Raw genomic sequence first — 24,418 nt, 5'->3', positions numbered from 1 at the left:
TGAGTTAACTACTGAAGAGTGATGGTGAACGCTGAGCCAGAATAGATTAACCAAGACTTCAGTGTGACATTTGCTTCTATCCTGCTTGACACTTGCTGCAGTTTGAATCAGATGCAAAGTGTGTGACAAACCACCTGATGCTACATCATTTGTAGCACATTCAGCATGAAGCATCAGTTAAATTCTGCAGACATTGGGTAAATAAAAATATTGGCAATGAAAAACCATTCCTCCCTTTAGATCATTAAAATTAGGAAATAGAAGAATCCTTACTACATTAGACTTAGAATTTTCTTCAGAGCAAGCAGCACCAGGTTTGTACTTTAAAATATTGCCCTCCATCTCATCACGTGGGGGCCATTCACATGATGAGAAGAAATGCATTCCATACTAAGCCAGCTCATAATCATGACCCCTGGTGTGAGTGTTAGTCACAGGATTTTACGGTCTTTCTCCCACACAGCAGTTGTCTTGGATAAGCAAAGTCTGATACCAAGAATAAATGGAGTGGAACCAAACCATCACAAATTCTAATATCAAGAGAGCATACTTTTTTTTTTTTGGTCTTTTTTTTTGTCTTTAAGAGAATTCGAAGCATAGAAAGGTGGCAGTTCATCTCCCATTTACTGAAGTTTCCATTTATTACTGATGGTTTCTATTTTGCTACTGATACTATTCAGTGTTTCTATTAAGTTTGGGTATCTTGGAAAGAAATCCATTCATAGGTTACGTACAGAGATGCCTGCATTTAGAGATAGCTTTCCCCTCATATACATACGAGTGATGTTGTATAGCTGTGTTTGATGAGAGTTGAAATGTTGGTATACTAGTGCATCGTGTGTACGAGATGCATTTCTAAAAAGTTTCATGTAAATGAGATTTTTGCAATCAACTTGTTCCCCTATTTGTTAATGTTATATTGGAAAGATGCTTCATCTGAAGAATCACCTCCTTTTTTAAGTATTTTCTGATCCATTTCCTTTTTTAAGCCCCTCAGACCTATAAAATTCCTGGATAACGTTTCTAACATAATGCCTAGTATCTTACAAATATTTATATAATCCTCAATTTATTCTACTGTTATACAGGAACTGGATCTTACACATCTTGGTATTCTCATCCATTCACAGTGCTAAAAAAAAAAAAAAGCTGAATAAATGTGTGAGTGGATAAATGAATATTCAGGTGTCAGCTGAAACTAAAAAATATTTTACCTTTTAATTTCTCTGTATCATCTACTCTCCTACAGCTGGATCATGATCTAGAATTTATAAGTTTAAGATACAAAGCAGCTTTTCAAAGGAATCATGGAGCAAGTCCTTTGCTAAATTAAGTATTTTTTTATAGTAATTTCCATTAAAATTCACATTGAACAATATAGTAGACCAGTGGTTCTCAGAGTGCATGAAGACCACCTCAATGGAACTTGTTAAAAGCAGATTCCTGTGACTATTCCCAGAATTCTGATTCAGCAGAAATCAATTCAGTAAGTTCCCTAGGGGATATTGTTTTTGAATGACACTGCCATAGAGCTTTGATAATTATTTAAGATTAGTATACACTAAGAAAATAATACACCATGACCAAGTGAGATGTATTCCAGGATGCAAGTCTGCTCAATATAAGGAAATCCATTATTAGACATTAAATTGACCAATCTAGGGAGAAAAATAATTATCTTAACAGATGCTGGAAAGCTTTTGACACAATTCAGTATCTACTCCTGATAAAAGCAATGAAGAAAGTAGGAAATGATGAATACTTTCTTAACATGCAGAAAAAATATATAATATATGTATTATACATTTATATGTATATGTGTGTATAATAATTTCAATACTATTTAGCATTGCCTTGGAAGTATCAGCCAATACAGTTGTGTAAGAGAAATCATATAAAAAGTAAAGTCATCCCCACTTGCAGATACTATGAAAACATAACTGAAGAATCAGTAATAAAATTATATCAAATAATAAAAATATTAAATATAATAACAGGATATAAATTAACATATAGAAATCAACAGCCTTTATACACACAAAACAATAACCACTTAGAGAATATAATCACAGACAAAGCCCCATTTAGAATGACAACAAAGAAAATAAAAGAGATAAACTTAATGGTTCATGTGCAAAACTTTTATAAAGAAAAAGTTAAAACACTATCAAGACACAAGAGTAGACTTGAACAAATGGAAAGATTGCTCTTGTTCTGGGATAGAACAATTTGGGATAGAACAATTCACCATTATAAAGATGTCACCTCTTCCCAGGTTAATTTATAAATTTAATGTGATCTCATTACATTACACGAGATCACATTAATGTAATGTAATCTAATGTATTGTAATGGAAAAAATATCAACAAGTTTTCATGGAGTTAGATAACCTGTAGTTTGTATGGAAAAAATAAACATGCAAGAATAAATTGAGAAAAACAGAAGAGAAAAGCTATGAGTCATTAGCCCTATCAGATATTAACACATACTATAAAGTCTGTATAATTAAAACAGCGCAGATCTAGCAGATAAATAGACAGATAAACCAGTGAATGGGATAGAAAGTCCAAAAAGAGATGCAAATACATAAGGAAATTTTGTATATGATAAAGGAAACAGCTCAAATGATAAGGACGAGGACTTTTAAATAAAAGGTGCTAGTACAGTTCCATAGCTACCTGAAAAAGATAAAACTCCAAAATTTTTTTATCAAGAATAAACTCCAAATGGATCAGAGATAAAAATGTAAGCAAATGAAACCAGACAAGTGATAGAAGAAAGCAAGCGTGAATTCCTCTCTACCTCAAATGTAGGAAAGACTTTGTAAGTATCCAAACGCAAAAAAAAAAAAAGAAAAGAAAAAAGAAAAAGAAAAAAAGAAAAGAAAAGATTGGTAAATTGGTTAGATTAAAAAAACAACAACACATTTGCATGACACGAAACACCACCAGCAAAAAACAAAAGGCAGAAGACAAATTAGGAGAAAGTATTTGCGGTATATGTCACAGATAAAAGAGGTGATAATCCTAACATATAAAGAACTCTAAATAATTGAAGGGAAAAGAAAATCAAAATCTTAATAGAAAAATGGGCAAAAGACATGAATAGACAATTCACACACAAAAAAGGTACATTTGAAAAGATATCCATGTTGACTCATAATGACAGAAATGCAAATAAAAATGACATTGAGAAACCATTTCGTATCTAATAAGACTGGCAAAAAATAAAAAGTAGGACAACATATTCTGTTAGTGAGAATGGGTTGAAGCCAGACTCTCATACACTAGTGATAAAAATGCAAATTTTTACAAATTTTTTGAAGGGTCATTTAGCAATATCTAACAAAGCTACCTATGTGTTTACCTCCTGACCCAGCAATCCCACTCTAGAAATTTACTCTAAATATATACCTCCAACAAATAAGAACATATATGCATATATATTAATATATACACAGTTACCCATTGTATATAGTTCTATTAGAAACATATAATTGTTGTTGAAGTTAATCTAACTGCTCCTTCATAACAAAGTGATTGAATAAACTATGGCAAATCCACATATGGAAGACTATGCAGTGTTAAAAAGAAATGAAGATCTCTGTGAATTAATATGGAGTGATTTCCAGGATATTCCGTTAAATGGAAAAGAAAAGGTGAACAAGAGAATATGCAGTATATTTTTTGTGAAAGAGATCGGGAGAAATAAGAAAATATACACTTATCTGAGCATTTTTCCAAGAAGAAACACAAGATTAACCTAGAAACTGATGAAACCGGTTACCAATAGGGGATGGGTGAGTACAGGGTGAAAAAGATAAAAGGTTGGGGTAGAAACTGAAAGTATAGAGGAATGGCATTTATCTAAATATACTTTTTGTATAGCTCTGGCTATTGGAAGCATAGCTCACGCATTCAAAAAAAAAAAGAGAGATTTAAAAAAACCCTGAAATGTAATATAAACCAAAGCAAATGAACCAAACCAAATGAAGTTAATAACATAATCCCAGCAAATGAAGTTAACAACATAATCCAACTACTTTTGATCACAGACATTTGAGTGTACACCCTTAGGCTAAAGGCAAAAAACACTATAAGCAAATGTTAAACTCTAGTAAGTAGATTCATTTTTCACAGTGGTATGGGCCAGCAATCCCAAAATTATTTTCTGTGTATTGTAAGGTTGAGGAAATACATAAATATGCTGTGGATTAGGGAGCTGTGTTTCTCACTGTGAAAGAAAGGAGGTATAAACATAAAGAGAAGGATGACTAGAAGGAACCCTATGTTGTGGGATTGGAATTGGAGGTATCCATATGACAAGAAAGAGAGAGAACAGGTTTGTGTGTGTGTACAGAGGCCCAAAGTAGTGATATTCTAGTAGCAATGATCACATCTAGCACCCAGATTTTGCTTTATAAATACAATTTTTCACTAAAATAACCTAGGTTCCTTGGAGAAATGGCTGATTGCAGGGCTAGTGTTGGGAATATATGAGTCTGGGACACCTTGTTGTGCCAGTAAAAGAAGACGATTACTGGGGACATGTCCAAAAAACATCAAGCCACCTTTAAAAGGCCCTCATTGGCCAAACCTGGGCAAGCTGAACTCCAAGATCTTAACTCATTGAATAAAAGAAGCTGTAAATCCATACTAATATAAGTACATAAACGGGGAAAAAGGGAAAACTTTCCTTACAGTAAAATTCCAACTAATTAATTTAAAAGAAACCAATAAATGTAGGAAAAAAAGATGGAATCAGAAAGTCAGCATTTGGTAACTATCACAATAATTGATTCAGAGAATGATTAACGCATGCTAAAACCAGGAGGTCAATGGTTGATAAGAAGCAGGATATGTATATACACCTAAAGTGTTTTCCTACAAAATAGTATTAATTATGAAGGGGAAAATAGTGGAGAATTCTGGCAGACACCACGTTCACTAAGTGATCAAAGTTAATATAACCAGTAAGGTTGTTCCTGCTATGTTACAGTAAGAACACAACCTCACTTCTGTGATACTGCTCCAAAAAAGCATAACCTGAATCTAATCACGAGAAAACAACGGATGTACTCAAATTGAGGGACAATCTATAGAGCAACTGGCCTGCACTCTTCAAAAACATCAAGATCAGAAAGCTCTGCCACCCCCCCCATCAAAATGATTGAAAGATAATTTCAGATTAAAGAAAAATAAAGACATATGACAACTTAATGTCACAAATGATTGTGAACTGAATTCTAGCCTAGGAAAAAGCCTTCTTCCCTCTTTTGCTATGAACATTCCTAAGACAACTGGCAAAATTTCAATAAGTTCTATAAACTGATAACAGTATTATATCAATGTTCATTTATTTTGATAATTGAACTATACTTGCTTAAGAGAATGTCCTTGTTTTCTCAGAAACACACATACATATTTAGGGGGAAATTGGTATCATGGCTGCAACTTATTCCAAAACGACTCAGAGTTTAAAAAAAAAAAAAAATCCCAACATCTATATATCAATGTATCTTTGTATTAAGAGAGAATGATAAAGCAAAGAAAGTAAAATTATTACAACATCTGGGAAATTAGGATGAAGGATATATGGCAGTCCTGGAAGTCGTTCTATAAATTTGAAATTATTTCAAAATTAATTTTTTTTTAAGATTAATGATACTGACTAGCTGTCAGCAGCTTGAAGGTTTAGGCCATGTCATATTTGTAATTTTCTAAAGCACATCTATGTGCCATGTCAAAGCAGGCCTAGAGAGTATCAGCAAAACATCACTTAGTAAGACAGCCTGTCAGCCCACAGTCCATACCTACCTCCCACTCATCCTTGACTATGCAATAATTCTTATGAAGTAATTAAATCTTTATTTCTTCGTGAAAAATGGCCTTGGGAAGAGAGCTAACAGTTGGTACCAGTAACATGATCTAAAAGAAAGATAATGGTTCCTAGCCAGAAAGTGGACATTTTGGACAAATGCGAGTGTGGCCTGCCAAATGCTATGGGGACGCCCATTTATGATGTGAATAAATTCACCGTGAACTCTATATGGAAAGAAGAAAAAACAAATAGAGAAAATATTTCAGCCAGTACTTTATTCTGTGAAAAAAACTGGCTCAACATGTAATAGGTACAAAGTTGGTGATGTTAATTTATGTTATGAGGATATACCAGAGAAACATATGCTTTTTGAAGAAAATATAAGCAAACCAGGAGCATATACAAGCATTAATGTGAAGAAATAGATAAACAAGTATAAGAAAGAGTCCCAAGTTATACAATGTCATGGAGGTATCTGAGAACCTGGAGATTTATTCAGATCCCAGGACATACCTGTTGTGATCATTGGTGTGTGCATCACACACACCGGGGCCTGTCAGGGGAATGGGAGGCTGGGGGAGGGATAGCATCAGGAGAAATACCTCATGTAGGTGATGGGTTGATGGGTGTAGCAAACCACCATGACACATGTATACCTATGTAACAAAACTGCATGTTCTGCACGTGTACCCCAGAACTTAGAGTATAATAAAAAAAAAAAAGAAGAGAAATTCAATACAATAGACTCGATATTTATAAGAAAATTTCGTGAAAGGACATCAAGAATTGTTACAGGCTTTTGTTACTTAAAAACTGGTAGCACTTGGTATATGTACATATCTAATCCTGATTGAAAACTTCTGGCCCTTAAATCATACTAAATTGGCTGCTAATACCGAAATTAACAAAAATTATAAAAACGATAAAGAAATGCTTTAAATTAAACATTAAATCTCTGAAGACTGGTGTATCAGATAATTACATACTAATAGTTGCTGGTTTTCTTTTCAGGAATTTTAACATATTCATAGCAGCAGTTTTGTTATTCTAAATAATTAAAACAGTAGAGAACTATATTTCTCTATCCAATTAGAGATTAGCTAGTTCATGTATTTAAAACCCACTACATATACAAAAACAAAGCCAACAATACAACCTTGTACTTTAGAAACAGGCATTATGTAATTAATCTTTTCTCTTTGTCTAGCATATGAACATTTTCCCCACTGAGACGCCTTATTTTTGACTGTTCCCAAGGTACTTGGAAATCTTTTTACAAACAGGCTTAGCACTGAAATTACTTTTTGTGTTAAAATCCAATTTGTACCCTTGAATAGGCAAAGGCAGGAAAAGGGTCTAGAGCCAAAGGAAATACCTTATAATAAGCCCAGGACATTTTTACTGTTGAAAACGTAATAGGCTTGTTTTGATTTTTTTGTTTCTTCTCCTATATCCTCACCTGTGCTTCTTCACAAGCCACTGCCAGCACTGAATGATTTTCCCGATTTTACTTCATCAATATATCTTTTATAAATTTACTCATTCACTGTCATCTTCATTTTAGGCCTTCAGAAGACAGAGACAGAGATAATACTCTGGCAAATCCCTGTCCTACATACAATGAGATACAACTTTTGGAAGTATTCGTTATTGGTGATGTACATATCTTTTGTCTAAAGTTGTTTTCAAAAGTTTTGCAGGTTGAGCAGACCATCAGTGAAAAATTGCTGAACACACAACACCAGTATATGTATATTTTGAAATTATATACATGTATTGAAACTTGTCACTATTTTAAATTTGTCACTGTTTTAAATTTGTATTTAAAGTTTCCAAATCATTTTAAAATTCTTACAATTTATAAATTTTATACTATAAAATTCTCTTCTTTAAAGTGTACAAATCAGTATGTTTTATAAGTAGTACATTCCCAAGGCTGTACAACCATCACCACTACCTAATTTCAAGACATTTTTATCACCCCCCCCCAAAAATCCCTATACTCATTAACAGTTACACCCCATTCCACTCTCCCCTACACCCTATTATTCTACTAACTGGCTCTATGGATTTGCCTATTGAAGACATGTTATAAAAATGAAACCAGACAATATGTGGCCTTTTATGCCTGGCTTCTTTCACTTAGCGTAAGGTCTTCAGGGTTCATCTGTGATGCAGCATGTGTCAGTTCAAGCCTTTTTACATCTAAATAATACTCCACTGTATGGATACACCCCATTTTGTTGCTACATTCATCAATTAATGGACATTTGGCTTTCTGAATAATGCTGCTATAAACATTCGTGTACAAATTTTTGTGTGGACATTTGTTTTTAATATCTGAGTAAATGTTAAGGAGTAGAACTGCTGGGTTATAGGGTAATTACACTTAACTGTTGCGGAACTGCCAAACCGGCTTTCCAAAGAAATAGTACCATTTTTCATTCCCAACAGTAATGTGCTAAGGTTCCACTATTTACACATCCTTGCCAATACTTTATTATTATTATTGCCATCCTAGTGAATGTGAAGGTGTGAGGTTGTATTGTGGGTTTGAGTTGAATTTCTAGTGATTAGTGATATTGAGTTTTCTTTCACGTACTTATCAGCCATTTGAATATCTACTTGGAAAAACACCTGTTTAGATCCTTGGCCCATTTTTTTATTTTTTGAGTTATTTTTATTTTTATTATTGAATTGTAAGAATTCTTTATACATTCTGTACACTAGTCCCTTATATATATGATTTGCAAACAGTTTTATCCCATTCTGTGGGGTGTTTTCACTTCCTTGATAATGTTCATTGGAGCACAAAGGCTTTCGAGCTTTCATGTTTGATGAAATCCAAATTATCTATTTTTATATGTTTGCTTGTGCTTTTGGTGTAAAATCCAAGAAGCCATTGTCACAACGATTTGTGCCTATTATTTCCTTCTGGGAAATGTATAGTTTTAGTTTTTATATTCAGGCCTTTGATCCCTTTTGAGTTAATTTTTGTATATGATATGAGGTAGGGGTTCAACTTTTTTTTTTTCTTTTTGCACGTGGATATCTAGTTTTTCCAGCACCATTTGTTGAAAAGACTATTCTTTCTCCATTGAATTGTTTTGGCACCACCTTGCTGAAATTTAATTGACCATAATCATAAGAACTATTTTTAGATTCTCAACGCTATTCAGTTGATCTGTAAGTCACACTATTATTGTAGGTTTGCTGCAAGTTTCGAAATCACGTATGTGACCCCTCCAATTTGTTCTTATTCAAGATAGTTTTGGCAATGCTAAATGCCTTGAAATTTCAAATGAACTTTAGGGTTTGTCAATTTTTTGCAAAAAGGTAGTTGGGATTTTAATAGGGATTGTGTTGAATGTATAGATAAATTTGGAGAGTACTGCCATCTTAACAATGCCAAGTCTTTCAATCCATTAACAGAGTATCTTCTTATTTATTTAGATCTTCCTTAATCTCTTTCAATATTTTATTATGTTCAGCATATGTATCTTCCACTGCCTTTATTAAATTTATTGCTAAATATTTAATTCTTTTGATGCTATTTTAAATCGAATTGTTTTCTTAATTTCATTTTCAGTTTATTCATTGCTACAGTATAAAAGTGAATTGATTTTTGAATATTCATCTTGTATCTTGAAACATTGCTAGACTAATTTATTATCTGTAATAGTATGTGTGAATTCCTTTGAATTTCCTGCATACAAGATCATGTCATCTATAAAAAGAGGTAGTTTTATTCTTCCTGTTCCTTTCCCTTTAAAAAAATGTATTTGTCTTGCTCAATTGTTGTGACTAAAACCTCCAGTGCAATGTTGACAAGAGTGAACTTTCTCATCTCGTCACTGATCATAGAGGAGAAAGCTTTCAGTATTTCACCATTAAGTATGATGTCAGTTATATGTGACATCTACAAATACCATTTATATGGCTGAGGAAGTTTCCATGTATTCCTAGTTTGTTGAGGTTTTTTTGTTTTGTTTTAATTATTTTGCCAAATAATTTTTCTGTGTCTAATGAGATGATTATTTGCGGTTTTTGTCCTTTGTTCTATTAACATGGTGCATCACACTGATTGATTTTCAGATGTTAAAACCAACCAGGCATTCCTGGGAAAAATCCCATTTGGTCACTATGTATAATCCTTTTTATATTGTTGGATTCAGTTTAGTAGTATTTCACTGAGGAATTTTGTGTGTACGTTCACAAGGAATATTGATCTGATTGATCTGTGGCTTTCTTTTCGAGATGGAGTCTCACTCTGTCGCCCAGGCTGGAGTACAGTGGCGCAATCTCGGCTCACTGCAACCTCCGCCTCCCAGGTTCAAGCGATTCTCGTGCCTCAGCCTCCTGAGTAGCTGGGACTACAGTTGCAGGCCACCACGCCCAGCTAATTTTTGTATTTTTAATAGAGATGCGGTTTCACCATGTTGGCCAGGATGCTCTCGACCTCTTGACCTCGTGATCCTCCTACCTCGGCCTCCCAAAGTGCTGGGATTACAGGTGTGAGCCACCGCACCTGGTCCTTTTCCTTTATTATAATGACTCTGGTTTTGGTATCAGGATAATACTGGACTCATAGAATGTGTTGGGAAGTATAGTAATACATTGCTTAATGATGGGGATACGTTCTGAAAAATGTGTCATTGGGTGATTTTGTCACTGTTTGAACATCATAAAGTTTAATCACACAAACCTACTACACTAATCATATAGTCTACTACATACCCAGGCTATATGGTATAGCTTATTGCTCCTAGGCTACAGACCTGTACAGCATGATACTGTACTGAATACTGTAGGCAAGTGCAACTTAATAGCAAGTATTTGTGAATCTAAGCATAGAAAAGGCATGGTAAAATCATGGTATAAGATACCAAAAATGATACACTTACATAGAGCACTTACCATGAATGAAATTGCTCTGGGTGTCAGTAAGTGAGTGGTGAATAAATGTGAAGACCTAAATTATTACTGTGCACTACTGTGGACTTATAAATGCTGTACACTTAGGTTACATTAAATTTTTAAATTTATTTAAAAATAAAGGAATTGTACCATGACATGAGTATGACTGTGGCATAATTTGGTGATAGGAATTTCTCAGCTCCATTATAATCTTACAGGACCACCATCATGCTGCAATCTGTTGTTGACTGAAATGTCATTATGCAACATGTAACTATATTCCTTTCTCCTATCTATTTTTGGGGGGAAGTATACGAAGGATTAGTGTTAATTCTATTGCGGATGGTAGAACTAACTAGCAAAGCCACTGGGCCTGGGCTTTTCTTTGTAGGAAGATTATTGATTGCTAAATTAATCTCTTTACTTGTTATTGCTCTATTTAGAATTTCAATTTTTTCTAGAATCAGTTTTGGGAGTTTGTGTCTTTAATACAATACCATTAATGGTACATATCAACACTGGGCCAAGAGGTGTCCATTTAATATTGTTTCTGAGTGTATCTGTGAGGGGTTTTCTGGATGAGATTTGCATTTGAATCCGTGGATTCATTAAAGTAGATTGCCCTCCCCAATGTTGGTGGGCATCATCTAATCCACTGAGCGCCAGAGGAGATCGAAAGACAGATGGAAGACGAATTCATGCCTTTTGATTCTTGCTTTTCTGCTTCTGTTGGAATCTCGGTCTGCTCTTACCCTTTTACTGCGATTAACACCATTGGCTCCTCTGATTCTCAGGCCTTCAGACTTGGATGAGAATTACATACCCAGCTTTCCTGGGTGTCCAGCTTGCAGATTGTGGAACTTCTCAGCTTCCGTAATTACTTGAGCCAATTCCTCATAATAAATCTTTTCATATATATATGAAAGATAGATATATAAAAATATATAATATATAATATAAAATTTTATATATTGTTTATATATAGCACATAAAAATATATATCTATATATTTATAATATATAATGTATAAATATATATTTTATTATATATACATCTTTTCATATAGATAAAAGATATATATCAATAAATATTATATAGATGGATATATAACTATATAATATATAAATTACTTATTTATATATTATTTAAAATATTATCTATAATTACATAGATATAACACATATTTATATATTTTATTTTTAATAAATATTTTATTTAATATATATTAAATAATATATATGCATATAATATGTAAATATATAAAATATATATTCATACATGTATCTTTTATATATATGAAAAGATTTACCACGAGGAATTGGCTCAGGTAATTATGGAGGCTGAGAAGTTATATTTATATACTTTCTCAATTTATATATATATCTCTCCTATTGGTTCTGTTTCTCTAGATAACCCTGACTAATACAGTGTCTTTAAAGGAATTTATCCATCTATCTGGGCTAATTTGTTGGCATACAACTGTTAATAGTATTCTACACTCCATTTTATTTCTGTAAAGTCAGTAGTAATGTCTCCTCTATTTCTGATTTTGGTGCTTTGAGTCTTCTCTATTTGTTACTTGGTCCACCTAAAAGGTTTGTCAATTTTGTTGATCTTTTCAAAAAGCTAACTTTTGGCTTCACTAATTTTCTCTATTTTTTTCTATTATCTCATTTATTTTCCCTCCAATCTGTTATTTCTTTTATTCTGCTTGTTTTGGGTTTATTTTTCTCTTCTTTTTCTACTTTCCTAAAATGTAAGGTTAGGTTATTGATTTGAGATTTCTTATTTTCTGTTAAATAATATAAATGTTTATAGTTATAAATTTCCCTGTAAGCATTGCTATAGCTGCCTTTCGTAAGTTTGGATATGTTGTTTTTATTTTCATTCATCTCAAAATATTTTCTACTGTCCTTTGAAGTATCTTCTTTGATTCTTTGCTTATTTAGAAGTATTTTGTATAATTTCTACCTATCTGTGAATTCCCAACATTTCCTTTTGTTATTTATAATTTCATTCCATTGTGGCCAGAGAACATACTTTATACAATTCCTTAAATGCCTGTACCAAATGAGTTTCTTACACTTCACTGAGGAGCTCTGTGTATGTGTGTGAGGGCCACAGGCCTCACATGCTCCGGCATGCAGTTTATAACTCTGTCTTAGGCTTCACTTTCTGCTTGCACAAAGCCTCAAGGTCAGCTAGACGTGAGAGCTTAGGGCCGGCTCAATCCTTTCCTGAGCATGCGCATTGCCCTGGGCATGGGCACAGCCCTCCACGTACCCATGACCTTTCAGATTCCCAGGGATACGTTGGAGGTTTCTAGTGCCCACTAGGGGATCTCCTTCCTCAGCTTTTCCTCTTAAGATTTTTAGTCAGCTTCTTGCTCACTCAACTGTTACTGCCGCTTCAGTTAGCTGTGATGCTAAATAAATGTTGCTGATTGTTTTTGATAAATACCCAGGTTTTTTTTTTTTTTTTTTTTTAGATGGAGTCTCGCTCTGTCGCCTGGGCTGGAGTGCAGTGGTGCGATCTCAGCTCACTGCAAGCTCCGCCTCCCGGGTTCACACTATTCTCCTGCCTCAGCCTCCCGAGTAGGTGGGACTACAGGCGCCCTCCACCACGCCTGGCTAATTTTTTGCATTTTTAGCAGAGACGGGGTTTCACCGTGTTAGCCAGGATGGTCTCGATCTCCTGACCTCGTGATCTGCCCACCTCGGCCTCCCAAAGTGCTGGGATTACAGGCGTGAGCCACCGGGACCGGCCATAAATACCCAGGTTTTTTAAAAAGGCTACTTGCACTGAGCAAGGTCTGAGTCAGGTGAAATAAATATAAGTACTTAGAATGGGAGTTTAAAGGGAAGTGCCAGACGGGTCACATAATGACAATACTGTGAGAATTGTTGGGACATGGGAGCCTCAGCCCTGATCTGCTCCCCCCAATGCCTGCTAGGCTGCTGGTTTTCACCCTGATTTGAGCAGCTGTTGGCTTTTAAGACTATTCTGGAGCTGAGAAGAGGGAGATGGGTATACGGCAAGTTAAAATGCCACACAGCTTGCTATTCTTACCAAGATTCAGCTGTTTTTCTTCATTAAACACTCCTTGGATTGTTACAAGCCTTTAATTTCCCCGTCCAAAGAAGTTGATTGTGACAACTTTTGTCAGTATTTTGTTGCTTTTATGTAGGACTGTATTTTTGGAGATCCTTCCTCTGCCATTCCTGCTGATGTCCTAATTTCTTACTTTTAAACTAAAAATATACAGACTTGGAAAGTCTATTATTTTCTACCCACATTCCAGTACATCATCCAGTGCACCCCATTTGGGAGGCTACCAGTATAAAATAAAATCTTCCTTCAAAAAACTCAGCTGAGGTTTATATTCTATCTGAAGGGCACCACATGATTAGGACGAGTCCTTCTGCCTTTTCCAGACCTCCTGTGGCAGCTCCATTCTCTTGGTCCGTTGGATTGAAACTCAGAATTAGCTGACACTTCCCTTCCTCTCCTGCTCCCACATTCCCTCAAGTCTTCCCTCACAATCTTATCCACACATGACCCTCCTTTTCCATTACCAATGTACCTTTGTCTCTTGCCTGCCACCATCTCTACCCTGTTTACCAACAGTAAATGAATCTTCATATAAATGTCAGTTTGATGAGTTTGCTCCAGCGGCTCAGAGGTGTCCACCAAACTCTTCTTGCCTTCTGGATAAAGCATAGCCTTTTTAGTGTGGCTGTCCAAGTTTTCCCAATCTGGACCCAACTTGAACTGGAAGTCATACAACTTGGGTTCTGACTCCAGTTTAGTTTGTTTCGATTGCACAGAGATATAGGGCAATATTGAGTGCCCACTATATGCTGAACCCATAGTTCAGGGAGATATAGATACGTAAACCTCTAGTTACAATATATTGTAGCCAAGAACTAGGTAGAAGAATCAATTAAGAAGACATCTGAGGCCGGGCATGGTGACTCACACCTGTAATCCCAGCACTTTGGGAGCCCGAGGCGGGCGGATCACCCAAGGTCAGGAGTTTCAGACAGGCCTGGCCAACATGGTGAAACCTTGTCTCTACTAGAAGTACAAAAAAAAATTAGTTGGGCGTGGTGGTGCACGCCTGTAATCCCGGCTACTTGGGAGGCTGAGGCAAAAGAACTGCTTGAACCCAGGAGGGAGAGGTTGCAGTGAGTTGGGACCATGCCATTGCACTCCAGCCTGGGCAACAAGAATGAAGCCCAGTCTCAAAAAAAAAAGAAGACATCTGTGAAAGCGTCTTTGAAAAGTATAAAAAATTGCATTCAGTAGATAAAGAAGAACAAACAACTATAATATCTCATGATTGTTATTATCAAAATAATTATAAACAAAAATAAATAGAAATTATAAAGATGCTCAGTTTTTATTACCTACTTAGTCTTGGTGTCTTCATTTGAATAATGGTTTGGGCAACTTAATGAGAATAAATGCTTTATTACAGGTGAACATTTTGTGGGGTACCTTTTATAAATAGAGTTCTATAATCACACTGTGAAACGTTAATGATTACTGATACCTCGCCTTCATAATAAAAAACTACCATATGAGAAAAAAAGCAGTTACTTACGCTCTGCTTTTAACTGTCCAAGGATGGAATTTTCTCCTCTGCACATGGTTCTGAAAATATATAAAGGAAAAAAATAATTACAGAGGTTTCAAAACAACCAATCCCATGCAGTATCTGTAGGTTTAATTCTAACACAAGTAAAAACAGAACAAGTGCTTCCATGAGAAGATGCTACGTATATTTCTAAATGCTAAAAAGTTACATGAATATCACTTTTGTTACTAATGGGACATGATAGTTGTTTTGAGTTGGGTAAATGGAAACGTTATAAAATTCATGTCAGATTTTAGAAAGAGAGGCTATTGAAAAACGATGGGTCATGAATGAACTTTCCCTCTTACAAAACTGGATAACAGCAAAGATAAATTTAGAATGCATCAGTAGATAAGAATACTTACAGAATCACATTGCTCTCAGAGGTGAAAAGGGCAAGCACTTAGCAGAATAATTTACGAATTAAACTATTAGAATGGGCTGTCTCTAAAGTCAGCAAAACCACTTAAAAATGAAAAATATAGTCTCAGATAAAGGACTCTGCTAATGATTTTGTTTCTTAAGACTCTGATAATCGTTCATGAATTATAAAATCTGACAAAACCAAAAATTCTATGCTTCATCTGCTTGTTCTATGAGAGTAATAAAGAGTATACTTATGCCTGAGAAATGCTGATATTATTAAAGATGATGCCAGCAAATAGAGATGTTTTTGCATAGTAAAAGGTTATAGATTTTGTTTCTGAACAAAAGCCAAATGTGTTATTTCGTTCAGCTGGTTCGAAGGCAAGAAAATAGTCATAGGAAACAATTACAATTGACAATATTGCAAAAATAATATTAGAATGGTGAATGAAATTGATAAAATTCAATTAAACATTATGTCAGAGCCTTAAATACTTGAAAAGCTTTTTTTATCATTTTGTAAATCAGATAATATTAGAAATGTGCAAATCTTCAGTCCAAGTATATAGGCCAAAGCACAGTTAAAGCTCCCTTGTACTGCAACAAGGCAAAGCACCCTGAAGGAAACAAACAAAATATATCCTTGAAATGCTGGCAGATAAACAGATACAAGTCTGAAACATCAGTGAGAAAAAAGAGCATTAAAAAAAAATTTCCACTACAATGGTGCACTCAAACTGTGCACAGATTCTCCAGCAGGAGCATCTGGGGAGGGGCCCAAGCAGGAGGGCATCTAAGCCTCCACCCCCGATTTGACCAAGGCCCTGACCCCTAATCTGCTTTACTTACCAAGGGTTCTATGTAAGGTATCGTTCGTCCTCTCCCACCTTTCAAAAGGGTTTGATTAGAAAGGTGAGAAACTACAGGTGGTTCACAAAAATAAGAGATTTTGGTTAAGTGACCCTGAAAGAAGGTCAGAGGTGCCTTTCCAGCCCCTTCTATGCAGGCTCTCTAGCCTGTGCTCCCCCCAGCCACCAGCTAGCACTTTCTAGCCCTTTTCACAATGCTCCACTGACCATATCTGAAGCCTTAAGAGGAACCCAAGTGTGCCCTTTTAAATACATATACAAACTCAGCTTTTAAAAATATCAAGCATAAAACTTTCCCTAAAATTTTAACAAAGATGTGGTAGAGAAAACAAAATTCCGGAAATGTATTTACTAACAGAAGCTATCATTATCAACCTTGTTGAAGGACTTGCTACCTGAAGAATCATAACCAAACACAAGCAAATCATACCATTTCAGGCATTTATTTTTTCTCTATTTACTGCAAAGTACATGTAAATCTCAATAGCTATTTAACCACTTAGAGATAAGTTTCAACCAACATTATACATATATAGAAATAGACAATAACTATACAAGAGGGACTAATATTTTAGTTCGTTTATGTTTGCCATGTGTCTTAGGCCAATCATTTATCATTGTAGACTCCATTTGAATTTTACCAACTAGCAAACAGGCCAAGATTTGAAAGTAAGATAAAGTGTTCATTCGTTCCCCATTCCACTGAATGGAGGCAGAGAAACACTGCCATTCTCTTCATCAGCTTACACGCATGATCCAAAGCTCAAAACAGACCATTTAGAGTTTTGGCACCTGTAGTTGAAGTGCATGATTGCCTGTAGAGCATTTCCTCCGCCGGTTGAAATGTCTCCTTCGAACCCTGGCAGAAGCGGTATCACGACATATACCCGGTATTTCTGGTTTTCCCTGCAAAGGTCAGATGCAGAGAAATTCACCCAAAAAATAAAAGGTAGTATCAGCTTTAAATGACAGCCAAGCAATTCACGTGGTTTTTGAGATTGAGTGAATGGCTTCCTACAACACGTCAACACGTTCTGTCACATTTCAGGACTTGGGAGGGGGGTGCTGTTGGACTGGAGGACAGAAGTTGTCATCCAGGCTATCACTTCATAGCCTGAATAACAAGCTGAACTTGGCAGTAAAGTAGAAATTGTACCCATTGTCTCTCTACAGCATAATCGCTTGTAGGACAAAATGCAGTGTAAGAAATCCTTGCTTGGATCCCACGGAAAGAGGCAGGGAGAGGAGGCTATAACAAAGTTTAGAAAAAAGATGTTATCTTAATAGTTAACACAGTACCTAGCTAGAGTCATGGAAATAGTAGACATTCAGTTAATAATTGTTGAGTAAATCAGTTCTCATAGCCAAGATCTCAGGGGCAAAAAGACACACTGGATCTATTATATTTTCCAAAACAGAAGTCATCATTATCTACTTAGAAACTCTGAGTTTTCAGCTGTAAAATGTTACCCTAGGCCCTTTAAGAATTCCGAGAGGCTGGCCGGGCACAGTGGCTCATGCCTGTAATCCCAGCACTTTGGGAGGCCGAGGCAGGTGGACCACGAGGTCAGGAGATCGAGACCACCTGGCTAACACGGTGAAACCCCGTCTCTACTAAATATACAAAAAATTAGCCGGGCGTGGTGGTGGGCGCCTGTAGTCCCAGCTACTCGGGAGGCTGAGGCAGGAGAATGGCGTGAACCCGGGAGGCAGAGCTTGCAGTGAGCAGAGATGGCGCCACTGCACTCCAGCCTGGGCGACAGAGCGAGACTCTGTCTCAAAAAAAAAAAAAAAAAAAAAGAATTCTGAGTAGCCAATATGTACATTTAAGCCCCCTGCACATACAACACAGTATTTCATGTCCCACTGTCTCAAGTGATTAACGACAACCTTTGACGGAAAATGAATTCTACTCAATGATATAACAATAGAAGAAGAAAGTGTAGGTTTCCCTCTTTGACAGGCATTCAGAAAGTCAGAAATTTGAAGTATGCTCCAAATAGGTACCATTTATTCAGAATCAAAAGCTATTAACATTCTTGTCTCTATTTATAGGATATACAGGAAGAAGAAAAAGCCTCGAAAGGAATGTGACATACACTGTGATCAATGAATCTCGCCGGGATATCTGGGAGGACTACAGTCACACAAACGTGTGTTGTTATTGGTTAATTTTCAAGTCCGATCTACTTAAACTTCTCATTTCTAAAGTGCATTTTCTTCTAACCAACTAAAATTTTCTCTCATGTGAATATTATAGTACTCTTTGGGGGATCAGATTTTATTACTGATGTCTCTGAATGTCGATGTATACATGAGGGCAAGTGGGGAGAGAAGTTCAGGGCAAAAATGACTACCAACAACGGAATTTGGAGGCCTGTGAGTTTGGCTGCCTTGCTAAGAAACAAGGAAATTAAGTAGGTTGTTGTAATGGCATCGATTAATCACTAGATGGCAAACATAGTTTGAGTTGGAAAGAAAACATTAAAAAATGTAAACTGTTCAAGTTTGCTGCTTGATAAGAATAAAAGGCTCATATCCCTATATGGTGAGCAGGATAGTGAAAAAGAACAGAAACGAACAAACAAACAAACAAAAAACCTAAGCTATTAAAGCTATTTCCCCACAGCCAACATTTAAAACTCAAAATAAATTAAACTGGACACTTAAAAATGGATGTCATTTGGCCTCAACTGCCTTTTCAGAATTCAGGATTATACTGCCTTACAGTATAATCCTCCCATAACCACAGCCCAGTGACAGGAGACTACCACCCTTTGTTCAGAGGTACACCTTCCTACTAATAAAGCTTGGCTTATCAGCCTTCCGGGCCTCCAATGAATCCCACTTCTTCTAGGTCACCTTATCGGCTACTTCCTCTGCCAAGCCATCTTGGCCCTTCCAGTTCGAGTTGGTTTATTCTTGCCTTGGCACTCAGAGCACATGGCTAGGATGTCTGTTCAGCACTCTTTCTGCTTCACACGATAGTGATACGCACATCTGCTCTCTAGGCTACGTGATAAGCTCCTTGGAAACACAGGATGCCTGTCCACGTATCTTTCTGGTTTTGATAGTGCTCAATCAAGAACCCTGCCTGGCACATGCTATACACGCGGTATTATTTGCTTTAGGAGGATGGGATCAGGTTGGAAAAATGTTTCTGGGGAAGTTTCTGGTAGAGAAGAGGCTAAGCTGAACAGGAGTTTTTTTCTTTAAATTAAATTACATTTTATTTGTAAAATGTATATAATATATTACATACTTTTTTCTTTAAATAAAGTTATATTTTCTTTAAATTAAATTACATTTTATTGTGGTAAAATACATATAATATAAAATTTGCCATTTTACCTTTTTTTTTTTTTTTTTAAGATGGAGTTTCACTCTTGTTGCCCAGGCTGGAGCGCAATGGCGTGATCTTGGCTCACCACAACCTCTGCCCCCCGGGTTCAAGCAATTCTCCTGCCTCAGTCTCCTGAGTAGCTGGGATTACAGGCATGTGCTACCATGCCTGGCTAATTTTGTATCCTTTTTTTTTTTTTTTTTTTTTTGAGACGGAGTCTCGCTGTGCTCCCAGGCTGGAGCGCAGTGGCGTGATCTCGGCTCACTGCAAGCTCCGCCTCCCGGGTTCACGCCATTCTCCCGCCTCAGCCTCCCGAGTAGCTGAGACTACAGGCGCCCGCCACCACGCCCGGCTAGTTTTTTGTATTTTTAGTAGAGACGGGGTTTCACCATGTTAGCCAGGATAGTCTCGATCTCCTGACCTCGTGATCCACCCGCCTCGGCCTCCCAAAGTGCTGGGATTACAGGCTTGAGCCACCGCGCCCGGCCAATTTTGTATACTTTTGTATTTTTAGTAGAGACGGGGTTTCTCCATGTTGGTCAGGCTGGTCTCGAACTCCTGTCCTCAGGTGATCGGTCCACCTCGGCCTCCCAAAGTGTTGGGATTACAGGTGTGAGCCACCACGCCCAGCCCCCATTTTTAAGTGTATAGTCCAATGGCATCAATTACATACACAATATTGTATAACTATCATGATGATCTATCCCAAACCTTTTCAACATTCCAGACAGAAACTCGGTGACTATCCAGTCATAACTACCCTGTTTTTCCCTGCCTGCACCCCCTGGTAACCTCTAATCTGCTTTGTCTTTATGAATCTGGTGGTTCTGGATTTTGCATGTAATTAGAATAATACAATACTTGTCCTTTATGTCTGACTTGTTTCACTTAGCATAACATCTTCAAGGTTCACCCATGTTGTGGCATGTGTCAGAATTCCCTCCTTTTTAAGACTGAATAATATTCCATGGTATGTACATACCACATTCACCTGCTGATGGACACTTGTGCTGTTTCCACCTTTTGGCTATTGTGAATAATACTGCTATCAGTATTAGCATACAGTATCTGTGAGTCCCTGTTTTCAGTTCTTTGGGGACTATACTCAGGAATGGAACTGCTGGGTCATATGGTCATTCTATGTTTAGCATTTTGAGGAACCACCAAATAGATTACTTTCAAATGAGTAACATATGCTCATAGTACAAAATGTAAGAGGTAGATGATTATACAGTGAAAAAAATTCTCTCTCACTCCTTCATCCTGAGGGCAACTCCTGTTAACAGTTTCCTCCATGTTCTTTTAGAAATAGTGTATGAATTTGTAAGAATATATGTACTTTTTCCTTCTACACAAATATTAGAATACTATAAACACTTTAAACACTTTTCTGAACATGATTTTTACCATTTAACAGGGTATCTTGGAAATCCTTCCACATCAGAACATAGTTGCTTTTTAAGAACAGGGACCATGTATCTGTACTTTAATATTTAATATTCTACCATGTATCTGTACTTTAATATTTAAACCAGTTCTCTATTGACAGGCATTTAAATTGCTTCTAATTTTGTTTCTATTTCAAAATAAATATTTTGATATTTATGTTGACTAACAAAAGTAATTTTTTACTTTTGTTGGAAAAATCTTACAAGTGGTATTGCTGGTCTTTTGACACAAATGTTTGTGATGATGTTTGTAAGGGACAGTTCTATTTTATCCTTTTTTTAAGCAAAAATGATTTTACAAGGGAGATCTCATATGTAGGATATTGAGAAATGTCCTATAAAAATATTATAAGACATTCTTGCAAATTTTAGTTTGTAGGAATCAGAATATTCACATTTTCTTGTTTTTAGGACTCTCTTAGCTCCATTTCAAACCCTTTCCTATTTTACAATATAGTAGCTCATAAATTTCCTGAATGATGAAAATTTTGAACTGTGTTCAGCAAACTAGTGGAAACTATTTAGATTTTCGCTGCTGTAGAAAAAAGGGCTCTGGAATTTCAAATGCAAAATTGTGGTTGAATGTAAGCCAAAGCACAGAAGATTCCATGGGACACTATGTCCAATCTGCCTCCTTGATCCAATCCACAGAGGACAAGAGTTCCAGCTGCTGAGGAATCTAATGCCCTTCGGAAATACTGAATCCTCACAACATGGGGGTTGGGGAAATGATAGCAATCAGCTTAGGGTAAGAATCTGAGCCCCTAGTGTATAAAATATATATGATCTTAAAAGCAAGATAATGGCTAGTGGGCACTAAGCCCCGGATAACTACCCATCATGCCAGCAACTACTTCATCCACATTAGTTCAATTTCTATAAAACAGCATTCTCAGGCTTCTTGTTAAACGTTTTTCTTCAAAATTCCCTAACTCTTATGGCAGTGCTATGTATAATAGCTAAAAATTGGAAATAAATGTCCAATAATAAAGGGATGGTTAACTACATTATGTTATAGCCATTCAATGGAATGATCATCTTGTATCCACTAAAAATGACCACTATGAAGGCTCAGTAGCACGATACTGCTGGTACTGTGTTAAAATGACCCCAATGTAATGTTATAAGACAATAAAAATGTGGCAGGCCAATGCTACAAAACATTAAATCATTTTTCCCTTTAAATGTGTTAACTTCCCCCACTCTGTGACTGGAGAAACGAAGCAGGCATTGCTCCCGGGGTGGCACTCTCACCCCGGAAGAGTGGTGAGAAGCAGGACACAAAAACATCAACTTCTTTTAGATTTGGGGAACTGGAGAGAGATTCTCTAAGCGGAGGCAGGAGTGTAGAGAAATGAGAGCAAGACTCAGGGCAAGGAATCAGTCCTTCGGCCTCAAGCTGAATTGTGGGGAAAACAGGATAGACCCCACTCTCTTTTCAATGTGAAGATATGAGAGCCAGGAGGATCTGAGCCTTGCTTTCAGGTGAACTCCAGAGCAATGTGGAGTATGTCGTCCAGCAGCTATGCGGTGTGACAGGAGCAGAGGAGAAGTGGTAGAGAGGCAGGCCTGAAGGTGAAGGCTGACATCCCCAAGCTACATTAAGCAGATGCCAGAATAGGCCCGAGGGAGATCAACACCAGTGCCTGGAAGCCCCTTTCCAAAGATCCAGGGCCCCATAGCATCAAGATCAAGGAAGGGATGTGGAGGGAGAGGAGGCAGGAGTAGAACCCTGATGCTGAATACAGAGGGGAAATAATGAGAAATCACTGAATTTGGCCACGTTTATCAGGAAGTGCCAAAACTAAAACCCCTCCTATTGTGTGGAAATGCGCTGGAGCTAGAAATTCAGATGAGCTCTAGGAAAAGAAAATAAATTACAATTCAACAGAAAATAGTAGTGTGTGTATTAGCCAGGCGTAGTGGTGGGCACCTGTAGTTTCACATACTCGGGAGGCTGAGGCAGAATGGCGTGAACCTGGCAGGCGGAGCTTGCAGTGAGCCGAGATGGCGCCAAGGCACTCCAGCCTGGGTGACAGAGTAAGACGCCGTCTCAAAAAAAAAAAAAATTAAAAATGTTTGTGATTGCTATAAAGCTGCTTGTACCTTTAAAAGCAGAGTACGAATGTACCATGTAGCTGGGTCACAGCAGTGATGTACCTCTACGTTCCTTTCCTTGTTTTTGTCTGCTGCATAAGCCCCTCCTCCTTCACCCCCTGGTCCCTCCTCAGCATGAAGGACAGTTAGGAGAAGCTTCGTCTGCTCACAACTGGGTCTCAGGGTCTGGCAAGAAGGCCCCGAGGAAGCCTGATATGCTTCACTAGTGACAAGACTCTTTACTTTTTGAGAATTTGGGATTTATAGTTTGTATTTCATCACTGTGAACTTCAAGAGCTGCTATAAATTGTATCGTTGTAGATTTTGCAGCAGTGAATACTGTTAGAAATAAGAATTGTGGTTAGGGCTTAGTGTGTGTATGTGTGTGTAAAGAGAACTTTATACTATGGTGGTATCAGTTATGCTGGAATTGGACCTGTAGCTTCTTGGTCGTTTGGGACATAACCCCTTTTATTTTGTGCTTGGCAAATCCTTTAAAAGGAGAAGATCCTTCTGGGCTTCAGTTTCCTCATCTGCACATGAAAGAACTGGCTAAAATCATGACTAGTCCACTAGAAATGCTGGCCCTATTTAGCACTGACTTTACCCATCCTCTATGTGACTTTATAGATTTTGAATTATTATATATTGTGCACAAACACACATCATTTTTCTCATTGGTTATCTTTTGAAAATGGCAAGCTTTCCAACTTAAGAATGGTGAGGGATTCCCCTGCATGTTTGACTTAGACTTCACCCTGGGCTTGATCGTCTTTTGGCCCTGAGTGGCCCCCAGATGAGGTTAGACAGAAGCTTATATTAAACTGCTCTCACTATGGCCCAGCCCGTTTTCACTCTCATTTTTCTTTAAGTCTCCTTCTTCCTTCCTCTCTTTTCCAGGGCACATGCTCAGGCTCA

At 36.9% G+C, this 24,418-nt stretch overlaps 1 protein-coding gene across 1 annotated transcript in view; it reads right to left on the bottom strand.

Moving 5' to 3' along the window:
- The window catches only part of PLD1 (phospholipase D1), a 167,113-nt gene that overhangs the window by 23,044 nt on the left and 119,651 nt on the right, over positions 1-24,418 (bottom strand). The window contains exons 22-23 of the mRNA XM_025377614.1: positions 17,405-17,518; positions 15,345-15,394 (exon numbers count right to left, since the gene is read on the bottom strand). Of these exons, the coding sequence (XP_025233399.1) occupies positions 15,345-15,394; positions 17,405-17,518 (164 nt within the window). The remainder of the gene's footprint in view (positions 1-15,344; positions 15,395-17,404; positions 17,519-24,418) is intronic.

The sequence above is a fragment of the Theropithecus gelada genome, chromosome 2 (genome assembly GCF_003255815.1).
Source record: "Theropithecus gelada isolate Dixy chromosome 2, Tgel_1.0, whole genome shotgun sequence".
Lineage (NCBI taxonomy): Eukaryota > Metazoa > Chordata > Mammalia > Primates > Cercopithecidae > Theropithecus > Theropithecus gelada.
This window is presented reverse-complemented; position numbering and strand designations above follow the sequence as displayed.